This window comes from Anas acuta, chromosome 1 (assembly GCF_963932015.1).
Source record: "Anas acuta chromosome 1, bAnaAcu1.1, whole genome shotgun sequence".
In the NCBI taxonomy this organism is placed as follows: Eukaryota; Metazoa; Chordata; class Aves; order Anseriformes; family Anatidae; genus Anas; species Anas acuta.
Window position 1 is genome coordinate 26097390 of NC_088979.1, and position 12944 is coordinate 26110333.

Below are 12944 nucleotides of genomic sequence, written 5' to 3' on the forward strand. Positions count from 1 at the left end.
TGGAGACTGCACACACCAGCCCAGACAGTCTAAAGAACAGTCTGAAATCAAGAGCGTAGTACAAGGTAAATACGCAGTCTCTCTCTACAGTCCAAAAAGTGGTTTATGCTTTTTTAAGACATGTAATTTGGAAAGGCAGCATGGATTTCTCCCCCAGTATCTCTATTTTTCTCCATTGGTAAGGGGATCCCAGGCAGCCATATAAGAGGTGGCTACTGCTCAGGGAGACAAACTCTGCTCTGCAGACGGCAGCTTCCATTACAGAGGCTGGAGAATGGTGACACAGGTGATTTAACTGACTTGGCACCGGTCTTTGCAAGGAACCTTCTGGGTTCTGGTACTTCACATAGAGAAGTCCAATTTGTTGTATTCTTATCTGTACTGTCAGTGGGGAAATAATGAAATGAGCCAAAAATAAGGTGAATCTAGTTCTCTTCCCCTTCTCTGACATAAATCTGTTGTCATATAAAGGAATTCTGCTTTTACTGTCTAGAAGATAAGGCAGACACTCACATTTGTACAAAGACCTACTACATTTCTTTCTTTCCTTAACAAAAAGATCATATAATTCATGTTATTTTATCAGCAAAAATTATACACGTACTTATCATCTGCAATTCTACCTATAGCAAGTACATAATACTGTAATTAAATTTTATTGTATGCATTATCTGAGAGATCTCTAATCACTTCAACTTATTATTCATTGAAATGCATTCATACAGTAACTGTAATATACAAAAAATGAAACAGATGAAAATAGAAGACAACATTATAACTATTTATAAGGATTCTCCTCCTGAAATAGTCTTAAGAATATCAGCATTTATGGGTTATGTCATCACCCATAAATTGAAGACAGGGCTGAAGTTCTGATTAATTGGGTCGTGTCTTACAATGAACAGAGAGATGCCTCCATTACATGGAGACATTAAAACCTCCACTGAATTTAAGAAATTCTTCACTCTGAGGGTGGTGAGGCAGTGGAACAGGTTGCCCAGAGAAGCTGTGGATGCCCCATCCCTGGAAGTGTTCAAGGCCAGGCTGGATGGGGCTTTGAGCAACCTGGTCTAGCGGGAAGGGGTTTAGAAATAGGTGGTCTTTAAGGTCCTTTCCAACCCAAACCATTGTATGATTCTATGATTCAAGGGAATCTATGATTTAAAGGATTTCCTAAATTAATTCCAATAGACCATGTCTTTACAGTGTTATTCTTTTTGGAATGATTTGCATATTTGAATGAATAAGGATTTCCCACATATATCTTTGAAATACCAGTGAAATGGCAGAATGGCCAAACAGCTGGAAAATACATCATTTCCTGATGATACCTTCATATTAGCTGGATTTGCTTCTCATCTGTTCATTTCTTTTCCTTTCTCTTTAGATGAGACTTGACACGTGACTGCATGAATATTATTTGCCTAATTCACAGAATCACAGAATGGTTGAGGTTGGAAGGGTCCTCTGGAGATCAGCTGGTCCAACTCCTCTGCCAAGCACGGTCACCTAGAGCACATTGCACAGGATTGCATCTAGGTGGGTTTTGAATATCTTCAAAGAAGGAGACTCCACAACCTCTCTGGGCAAGCTGTTCCAGCACTCTGTCACACTTACAGCAAAGAAACATTTCCTCATATTCAGCCAGAACTTCCTGTGTTTCAGTCTGTGCCTGGTGCCTCTGCCTTGTTGCTGGGCACCACTGAAAAGAGTCTGGTCCCATCCTCTTGACACCATCCCTTCAGATATTTGCATACATTGATCAGATCCCCTCTCAGTCTGCTCTTCTCCAAGCTAAACGGGTCCAGCTCTCTCAGCCTCTCTTCGTATGAGAGATATTCCAGTCCCCAAATCATCTTAGTAGCCCTCTGGTGGACCTGCTCCAGGATCTCCATTGTAGCATTGTCTATCTATGTCCCTCCTGTATTGTAGAGCCTAGAACTTGATACAGTACCACAGGTGTGGCTTTTCCAAGGCTGAATAGAGGAGAAGAATCAGTTTCCTCAACCTTCTGACAACACTCTTCTGAATACACCCCAGGATACCACTGGCCTTCTTGGCCATAAGGGCACATTGCTGGCTCATGGTTAGCTTGCTGTCCACAAGGACTCCCAGGACCTTCTCTACAGAGCTTCTTTCCAGCAGGTCAGCTCCAAACCTGTATTGGTTCATGGGGTTATTCTGCCCCACGTGCAGGACCCTGCATTTGCCTTCAGTGCAAATTCAGTGCAGATTAAAGCAAGTTTATGTAAACTCTTGCTGAAGTAGAAGAAAATATGTTTTATTTGGCTTAGAAAACAAGAGGGAGTTATGTGGCAGTCTCCAGCAGTCTTAGCTCAATCTATGCTCAGAAGGTGGCAGTCAGTGGGGAGTTACTTTTTTAAACCATGTCAGCAGTTTCACAAGCAGAACAGTTTTACCAACTTCCAGATTTCCCTGAGTGAGTTTATCCCGGTTTCAAAACTCTTGACTTGAAGAATTTTGCCTTTATTTATTTATTTATTTATTTTCACTACACTGTTCCAAAAGAGTGTTTTGAGGGTGTAAAAAGGATGCAATTGTTTTTATCCGTACTAGTTGGAAACTAAGTCTCAAGTGACAACTACCTTAAGCCAATAAACCTGTGGACATGTGCAGATTTGACTGATTGAGAGAGAGGTCTAAGAATAAATACAGTATCAAAACCATTGATTTTCTGATTTGAAATACTTGTGTGCAAGGATGACAGTTTACTTTTTGTGTGTGTGTACTCCCTTTGCAAATTCTTCTCTTTTCATCAGAGCAGACTAAAAACCTAGAACAAACCTGGTACATACCTGTTTCTCCCCACTGGGCTTCTTGTGGTTTAGCAGCAGCTCCACAGCACCAACTACTTCCTTTCGTATGGCATGCAAAAGAGCATCTCCCACATATACATTAAAACTTAAGAGCAGTTCAATTAGTTCAAGGTTCTCATTTTCAATTGCAATAAGGAGTGCAGTTCTTCCCAGAGGATCAATGCAATTAATATTGATCTTGAAATAAATTTCTGCTTCTTCTAAAGCTTTCTTCACACTGGCATAATCTCCTTTCTCCACGGCATTCAGATAGGCTTTCTCTGAATGGGACAGTTCAGATTCTGCTCGTACAATACGAAGAGGGATACGATCTCTGTAGGGAGCATTGACACTTCTTTTGTAGTAGAACTGGGCCATATTTTATGCCATTCTAATACTTTATCTCTGAAATATGAAAAGAAAGAATAAATCAATAATGTATTTTGGGGTACAGTACATCAAATTAATATTTAAAATATATAAGTATTTAAATAAGAAATAATTTAAACTAAATAATAAACTAATAAACTGATGTTGAAAATAAACATAACTTTAAGAAGTATCCAAAAAAAAAAAAGAAAAAAACCTTGTGAGATCACCAACAAAGTGTGCAAAACAAAAACATAACCATCTTGCTCAAATTTACCAAGCCAAAGCATATGTCAGCACACCATTCCCGTATATATACCCCTTAAACATGTAGTATGATGTGATATAATGCATTTTGCACCAAATGTGTAGTCCCACTTCATCCTTTATTTTTGTAGTAAATTCTGCTACCTCACGTTTGCCACAGCTTGAGAGTACACTCATACACAGTTACTGCTGCCCACTACTACAGGGCATTTATACTTTTTGAGCCTGATTGTGATAACAGTTATGTTATCACTTAGAGGCTGTTTCATCTGCCCTTCTAGAGGTACCTAGTCCTCTTTGAGATATATTAGTTACCCCACCAACACTCCATTATGACATGGGTCTTTCACATTTAGAACTTGCATACACGTCTTTGATATCCCATGCAACCCAAGTGTTACTGGTCGTTGTGTGTGGACCACTGAATGCAGACCATTTTGTCTGAATCTTTAGCTTGGGAAGAAAGAATAAGTTAGAGTTGGAATAGGTTTAGACTTCAGTTTTTCTGACTGCTCCTGAAATACCCCTTAAACTTAAATTAGTTTCTCCTGACTTATCTGGGATAGTTAGACCCAGAACCCACAGTTCAATGGAGTGCTTTCCTACTAAGATTTTGATTCAGTCTCATATGCTATAAAGAAAAACATTCATACAAAATACTTTTCCAGCCAGTACTTGCTAACATATAAATTAGAATTCAGAGCATGAAAGGAAAACAAAAGCCATATAAGATAAAGTCACAAAGACTGGTAGATAAAGATCATGGCTTTGATTCTGAGCTATTAAAATCTAAACTAGAATGAATACTGAGATGCTACAACTATAAAGCAACTCTAATGTCTTACAGTTGATAAAGCATTTAATGCCTTTTTTAGTCTGTACATTTTGTGCAAGAACTTTGCAAAAATAGTTCCTTCTAACAGGAACAATTTATCCTGACTATACCTACTACCTTAAAAAAAAAGAAAAAAAAAAAAAGAGAGAAAATGATTGACTTAAAAGAACAGAGCAGACACACACACACAAATGCTGTTCCAGTAATGGCTGAGCAGTTTCATATAACCATAGAATGGTTTGGTTCCAACCTCCCTGCCATGGGCAGGGACACTTCCCACTAGAACAAAGCCCCATCCAATCTGGCCTTGAACACTTCCAGGGATGGGGCACCCACAGATTTGCTGGGCAACCTGTTCCAGGGCCTCACCACTCATAGTAAATAATTTATTTCTAATATCTAATATAAACCTGCCCTCTTTTAGTTTAAAGACAATCCTCCTTATCCTATCAGTACACCCCCTGACAAAGAGTCCCTCCCTGGCTTTCATGTAAGCTCCTTTTAGGTACTGAAAGGCCTTGGGATTGCTCAAGCCCAGGTTCAGGACCTTGCACTTTATCTTGTTGAACTTCAGGAGGCTTGCAGAGGCCCACCTAGTTTGTTAATCAACTAAAACTATAGATTCTCATCTTGTTCTCAGTTGACAATGCAAGTTTGGTAAACACACTGACTCTTCCTCCATTTCCTTCTGTCATTAAAAATCATACAAATTTCTGTCAGAATCTAATTTGGGAAATGCAGAGTTTATTTTTACTATGTGAGGTTTCAGTTGATCAAAAATTTTCAGTAGCCATTGTGAGAAACAGTGATTCATCTGCTCCAGTCTCCATATGCAGTTCAATGAGAAGTAAGTGCAAAGGCTGTTACCAAGTTGTTTTCTTCATTTTCTGGAACAGATCAACAGCACTTGAGGCAGGTATGTAGCAGCAAAGGAGATACGTTAGAAAGAATTTCCCTCCAAATCCATGTACGGCAACTAAGCGATTGTACTACTTTGCACCCAAAATATTTCTGAATTCTGCCTTGAAGGTGATATCTGTCTGCACCATGGACTACTAGAAGTTGTACAGACAGTTGATTATGTTCTGGTAAACTCACTGTATGTAGAGCACACATCCATTGTACATTTTTATGTCCCTGGAACAGATATAGCATATTCTTATTTTTAATGCATTGTATTTAATAGTTTGTCTTTCACTCTTACTTTTTAGGTTCAAGAAGAAAAAAAAGGATGTACAAAATCACTATCACTTCCAATTTAACAAATCTAAATGTAGATGTTTACGTGTGGATATCTACTTAAAAGATAAGGTGCTACATTTCCATTACAGCTATGGAGATTTAGGGCTCCATTCCACTGCCCATAAACAGGCATCTGGTGCTGGATGCTGAAGGGCATCCTGCCTGGCTCCAGGTGCCACATCATGATGACTTAGGTCTCACATGGGGTCTCATTCCTAGTTGTCAGCTCCACAGAGAAGTTTTGGTTAATGCTATGGTTTATGAGAGTCTCTCTGATGCTTGAGAGAGGATAATTAAATGTTGTCCTAGTCAATAAATTAAGTGCAGACTAGAAGTCTATTGATACTATGCTAAAATAGACACCGACGCTTGGTCAGCTGAATAACTCCCTGATTTTTGCTGAATGTAGGATTGCACAAATATTGTTCAGTTTCTTAATATCTACAGAGATCCTCAAGACTCCTGGAGAAAAGCGAGTGACTGCAATTTGGACACCATTGTTGAAAGTTCCTGCCTCTTGAAAGAACAGGAAAGAATAGATGCATAGATGCCTACTCATTTATTGGTAGTTTAACCTGAAACTAATTTGGATCATTGAAATTGGGAATCACAGAGATGTTTATGGTAGAATAAGAGTACTGTAATTTACAGACGGGATCTATTATGATTGCATTAGTATAATTTTGTTTGTTTGCTTGCTTGTTTTTAAAAGACTGAAGAAGCTCTTATATTGCTTCATGGTAAGCCCTAAGGAAAACACTTGCTGGAATCTCTTGTGTTTACTTCTTCATGATTATCAAATGGGAAAAATTAGATTTAAGCTTAGTTTCTCTCTTACAGAAGAGACACCTTTAACAGACATTGTCATTCTCCTAAATAACTCTCTTCTGCTAGTCTTTCTTTCAAACCCAACACTCCCTGAAAGTAATCATCCTTATATGCAATTAGAAAGTAAAGATTAACTGATGATGCAATACAGTGATGGAAGATCATATATACTATAAAGGTAATAGCTCACAGGTGTTTAGAGAAGTAAAATATTTATTTTGGTTTTATCTACAGATTTGTGTGACAAATACTATGCTGTCACCTGCAAAGTTATGTATAACATCTACAAGGGCATACCATGAAAGCTGTAAGAGCTTGGAGTAGCAAGCTGAGATGAGGAATGTCTCTATTTTTTTAGAGACATTTAGAGACTCTATATTTGCCTTGAGTTCCTCTGCAGTATCAAGATTTTTAAGAAACAAGAGGTCCAGTACACCAGACCACTGACAGGGGGACAAAAGAAAATATGAAACATAAAGTCCAAAATTTAGCAAGAGTGGAGCTACAGTTTCTGCAGTCACAGAATCACAGAATTTCTAGGTTGGAAGAGACCTCAAGATCATCGAGTCCAACCTCTAACCTAACACTAACAGTCCCCACTAAACCATATCCCTAAGCTCTACATCTAAACGTCTTTTGAAGACTTCCAGGGATGGTGACTCCACCACCTCCCTGGGCAGCCTGTTCCAGTGCCTAACAACCCTTTCGGTAAAGAAGTTCTTCCTAACATCTAACCTAAAACTCCCCTGGCGCAACTTAAGCCCATTCCCCCTCGTCCTGTCACCAGGCACGTGGGAGAACAGGCCAACCCCCACCTCACTACAGCCTCCTTTAAGGTATCTGTAGAGAGCGATAAGGTCGCCCCTGAGCCTCCTCTTCTCCAGGCAGAACAAGCTCCTTCAGCCGCTCCTCATAGGACTTGTTCTCCAGGCCCCTCACCAGCTTCGTCGCCCTTCTCTGGACGCGCTCAAGCACCTCGATGTCCTTCTTGTAGCAAGGGGCCCAAAACTGAACACAGCACTCGAGGTGTGGCCTCACCAGAGCCAAGTACAGGGGGACGATCACCTCCCTAGCCCTGCTGGTCACTCTGTTTCTGATACAAGCCAGGATGCCATTGGCCTTCCTGGCCACCTGAGCACACTGCTGGCTCATATTCAGCCGACTGTCCACCATCACTCCCAGGTCCTTCTCTGCCTGGCAGCTCTCCAACCACTCATCTCCCAGCCTGTAGCTCTGCTTGGGGTTATTGCGCCCCAGGTGCAGGACCCGGCACTTGGCCTTGTTGAACTTCATGCAGTTGACCTCAGCCCATCGGTGCAGCCTATCCAGATCCTCCTGCAGAGCTTTCCTACCCTCGAGCAGATCGACACACGCACCTAACTTGGTGTCATCTGCAAACTTACTGAGGGTGCACTCAATGCCCTCGTCCAGATCATGGAAGAAGATATTAAAGAGGACCGGCCCCAGCACCGAGCCCTGGAGGACACCACTAGTGACTGGCCTCCAACTGGACTTGACTCCATTTACCACGACTCTTTGGGCCCGGCTATCCAGCCAGTTTCTAACCCAACGAAGCGTGCGCCAGTCCAAGCCAAGAGCAGCCAGTTTCTTGAGGAGAATGCTGTGGGAGACGGTGTCAAAAGCCTTGCTGAAGTCAAGGTAGACCACATCCACAGCCTTTCCCTTGTCCACCCAGCGTGTCACTTTGTCATAGAAGGAGATCAGGTTCGTCAAGCAGGATCTGCCTTCCATAAACCCATGCTGACTGGGCCTGATTGCCTGCTTGCCCTTCAAGTGCCGCATGATGACTCTCAAGAGGATCTGCTCCATGAGCTTCCCTGGTACTGAGGTCAAACTGACAGGCCTGTAGTTCCCTGGGTCTGCCCTCCGGCCCTTTTTGTAGATGGGCGTCACATTTGCTAGCCGCCAGTCAGCTGGGACCTCCCCCGATAGCCAGGACTGCTGATAAATGATGGATAGGGGCTTGGCCAGCTCCTCTGCCAGTTCTCTCAGTACCCTTGGGTGGATCCCATCCGGCCCCATCGACTTGTGCACATCCAAGTGCCGTAGCAGGTCACCAACCAGTTCTTCGTGGATGGTGAGGGCCACATCCTGCTCCCCATCCCCTTCCACCAGCTCAGGGTACTGGGTATCCAGAGAACAACCGGTATTGCCACTAAAGACTGAGGCAAAGAAGGCATTGAGCACCTCTGCCTTTTCCTCATCTCTTGTAACTAAGTTTCCCCCCGCATCCAGTAAAGGATGGAGATTCTCCTTAGTCCTCCTTTTTGTGTTGATGTATTTATAAAAGCGTTTTTTGTTATCTTTAACGGCAGTAGCCAGATTGAGCTCCAGATGAGCTTTGGCCTTCCTAATTTTGTCCCTGCACAGCCTTGCTACATCCTTATAGTCCTCCCTAGTGGCCTGCCCACTTTTCCAAAGACTATAAAACCCTCTTTTTTCTCCTAAGCTCAAGCCACAGTTCTGTGCTGAGCCAGGCTGGTCTTCTTCCCCGCTGGCTCATCTTTGGGCACATGGGAACAGACCGCTCCTGCGCCATTAAGATTTCCCTCTTGAAGAGCGCCCAGCCTTCCTGGACCCCTCTGCCCTTCAGAACCGCCTCCCAAGGAACTCCACCAACTAGTGTCCTGAGCAGCCCAAAGTCAGCCCTCCGAAAGTTCACACACCTGATACTTAATAGAGTAAAATTACTTCAGAGGAGACTTACCCTGAAAATATGAATGTAATCACCTATAAGAAACTCCTTACAAAGTCATCCAAAAGCCAATAAATTAGTCTGACAGATTGTTCCTGAGCCATACAAATACTTAGACCTGTAGGGTTCAACTTCATATTTTGGATGAATGATTTTGGTGTTGTGAATTTATTGAACTTGGTGAGCAGAACTAGAAACTGGGAGAGGATTTCAAGTCGAGGAGAGGAATTGATCTGCAATGTTGTTCTGGTCTTGCTTGTCATCCCTGTAATTGACAGGGTATGCCACATCTATAATAACTCATTAAAAATGTAGAGGAATCATTCTGAATTTAGGAAAAACATAAGACAAACTTGTAAAAAAAAATAATTATTTTGATCAATTTGGGGTAATATAGCAATATCCTTTCTCTCTCTCTCTCTTCCTTCCTTCCTTCCTTCCTTCCTTCCTTCCTTCCTTCCTTCCTTTCAAAACAAGTTCTTACAACTAACTTTGCAAGAAATTGGATGATACCATGACACCTCTAACGCAACTGATAGCACTGAAAATTACAACTGCTTTAAAAATTAATAGTATTTTGATCAGTAATCTTCTCTACTAATCCATGATCTTTTAATTCAGATAAGGGAGTTATGGCACTTTCAGTAAAAGAGCTAAAACTTAATAACTGTGCAAGTATGATGCTCACTCTTTAAGACCCTTCAAATGAAGAGATTGTATTGCATTTTGTGTTTTGCAAATACCTCAATATCTATTCTCCTTATTTATAAAACATGCACAGAATAATTTGAAATTCTGATGTCTAGCTGAAAACCCAGCTGTGGAACCTTTTAAGATTAAGATTCATGCTAGGGATTTAAAATATATATATCTATATATATCATTGCATTAGAAAAGCATTAATGAAAAGGTATTCATTTTGAAATAATCTTTACTAGGTAATTATGTCATAGCTGAAAATATATCTGTTTTAAAAGTGCATGTTTCTCCAAATAGAATTACAAACCATTAAAAAAATGAAACTAACTTTCCCACAACTAGATAAAACAAATCAGCTTCAAATAGTGCCAAATAATTTATCTTTATTCTTTTCTTTAACAGTATTTTCGATTATGCTATTCATGCTATTTGTAGAAATGATAGAACAAATATTAACACAGATATTGATTAATGTTATATTCATTATTATAAAAAGTACTCAATGACTTTCATCCCATTGGTCTAACCACGTAATATACATGTATACTCTAATACCACGTACTACATACTCTAATCTATACTCATGATATACTTTAAGAATCTCAATGAATTTTTCAAAAATAAAGTACTAAATCTAGCAAAAAATGCAGATCAACATTTGTAAAATGTTTAGCTATAGGCTAGGTAATTATAACTAACGAAATATAATGGATTAACTATAGACCACCTAAAGTCAAGCAATTTCCAGTGACAGGAGGCCATGCAGTATGCTTTAGGGCTTCTCCGGTGGCTTGAGACGTTTTTGAATGGCGCATAACCTCCAATGGAAGATTAATCTCAATTAATTTTAGGACCATAATTCATTTATTTAAATATTGACATTTATCATCATGGCATTGTCTAGAGTATGTCATGCCATATTCTACTGTTTCTACAGAAGGGCAGAGATCTCCTGCAGGTCTCATGTCACATCTGCCAGCCCTGTGTTGAAGTCCTGGCCATTTCAGATGGCCCCAAACACCCATATTCTGCCTTGGCAACTGATTCCTGCCCTCAGAGTTTAAAGCTGAGAGTAAAGCACTTCCCAAGAGTGATTTTTCTGGCCTGTTTTAGACAGATACAATAGAACAAAAAAGTCATACCCTTCTTCGTTAACATGGTTAAAAAGTAATTTAAATATAATTTCCCTTTCAAGTGTCTCATCAGCTTGATTTATGATAACTACTCTTACAGTATTGCACTATGTGACCTATAAAACCCATTTTATTGTATTGATCAGTCCTTTTTCACTTGTTTGTAGTCTCCCAGTTATTCTTAATTTCATTTTTAAACTGTTGACTAAGAAAATTAGTTTTTAAACCCTTTTCCACATAGTTTTAAAATCTTTATTTTGGAAGCAAAATTTTAAATTACATTTGTGTTTTTATCTTAAAACAAAACAAAACAAATCAAAAACAAACAAACAAAAAACAAAAGCACTCTAACACACCTTTGCATTAGTGAAATTAATTTGAGTTGGATATTGATGTAAGGAAACAAACCAGTGCCAGAGAGCATATTGAAATTCAGAAAGTAATTTCATATACACTGGTAATTATATATAGTGTGTAGTAGTCGCAGCAACAGAGTCTGTTTTTCAATGGTTTGATGCTATTTCCAGCAGGGAAAACAAAAAAAAAATAATAAAAAATATTTACAGACCTGGAATAAGTAGTAGCTTAGGGCTCAGAACAGTCCCTTTCTTTTTTAAAGAAAGAGGAACTTATTTAAATCTCTTATCAGGAGGGCCTGGTAATTACTGAGTTACTGGCTTTTCCAGTGTCCCTCCCTCTTTCAGAAAACCAGTGTTATAGGAAAATAAGCAAAATAACTATAATATTGGAAGACAAGATATTGACTGAGATATTCAGCTATCATTGTCTCACAGCAGCTGTACACATCAAAGTGTGTCTACGCACATACACGTTAACATACACACACTGTATAGTGCTCCCTGCCTTTTGCAGAAACCAGGAAAACATCATCAGTATCTGAGCAGGAGAAATTTATAAAAGGAGAAAGCCATAATACTTAATGGAAAATTGATGTGAAGTCAGTCTTATGAGAAAAGGTTTCTTCATTTACAGAAGCAGTTTCATGTAAACCTGCTCCAAACTAATATTTCACATGATTTTAGGTTGGATGTTAGGAAGAACTTATTTACAAAAAGGGTTGTTAGACATTGGAACAGGCTGCCCAGAGAAGTGGTTGAGTCACCATCCCTGGAAGTCTTTAAAAGATGTTTAGATGTAGAGCTTAGGGATATGGTTTAGTGGGGACTGTTGGCGTTAGGTCAGAGGTTGGACTCGATGATCTTGAGGTCTCTTCCAACCTAGAAATTCTGTGATTCTGTGATTCTATGATTTGACACAATTTTTCATATATTGTTGTTCCAGGGAAAAATAAAATATTCTGTAAATGTTCTGTCTTGTTTGCAAACTTAATTTTTTCTACGCTTGAAGTCTAATAATTTAAGAAAAGATTATAATAATTTTACTGATTATAGCTGATACTAATTTTACTGATTTTAAAAGAAATCACCAGAAAATACCTTCTGCTGCTATATTTTGTGTGTATACGTAAACATACTGTAAACCAAAGCTACTCAGAAGTTTCCCAATCAAAGTTAAAGCTAAGTTAATGCAATCAGAATTCCTTGGATTTTATTCAAGCTTTAGTTTTCCCTAGGTGCACAATCATATCCTCACTACTTTTCTTTTTTCTTTTCTTTTTTTTTTCTTTTTTCTCTCTTTTTTTTTTTTTTTTTTTTTCCCCCCAGGGGAATCTGAAAAACCTGCACCACCCTTCTTTACTCAGAGTATGGTGAGGCCCTGGAATAGGTTGCCCAGAGAAGCTGTGGATGCCCCATCCCTGGAAGTGTTCAAGGCCAGGTTGGATGGGGCCTTGGGCAACCTGGTCTGGTGGGAGGTGTCCCTGCCCATGGCAGGGGGTTGGAACTGGGTAGGCTTTAAGCTCTCTTCCAACCTAAACCATTTTATGATTTTATGATTCTGTAACCTTGACTTGCATTCCCTTGCGCAATGTTCTTACCCAAAAACACTACTATAGCCCACAGTGTACAGAGACAGTGTACTGTAGCCCACAGTGTACAGAGACAGCATGATTTCAAAGT

General features: G+C 39.8%; 1 protein-coding gene across 2 annotated transcripts in view; it reads right to left on the minus strand.

The window, feature by feature from the left end:
* The window catches only part of TRPC4 (transient receptor potential cation channel subfamily C member 4), a 166238-nt gene that overhangs the window by 96575 nt on the left and 56719 nt on the right, over positions 1–12944 (minus strand). For both annotated transcript variants that reach the window (XM_068673624.1, XM_068673619.1), the window contains exon 2: positions 2817–3221. In XM_068673624.1, the coding sequence (XP_068529725.1) occupies positions 2817–3194 (378 nt within the window). In that variant the 5' untranslated portion in view covers positions 3195–3221. The remainder of the gene's footprint in view (positions 1–2816; positions 3222–12944) is intronic.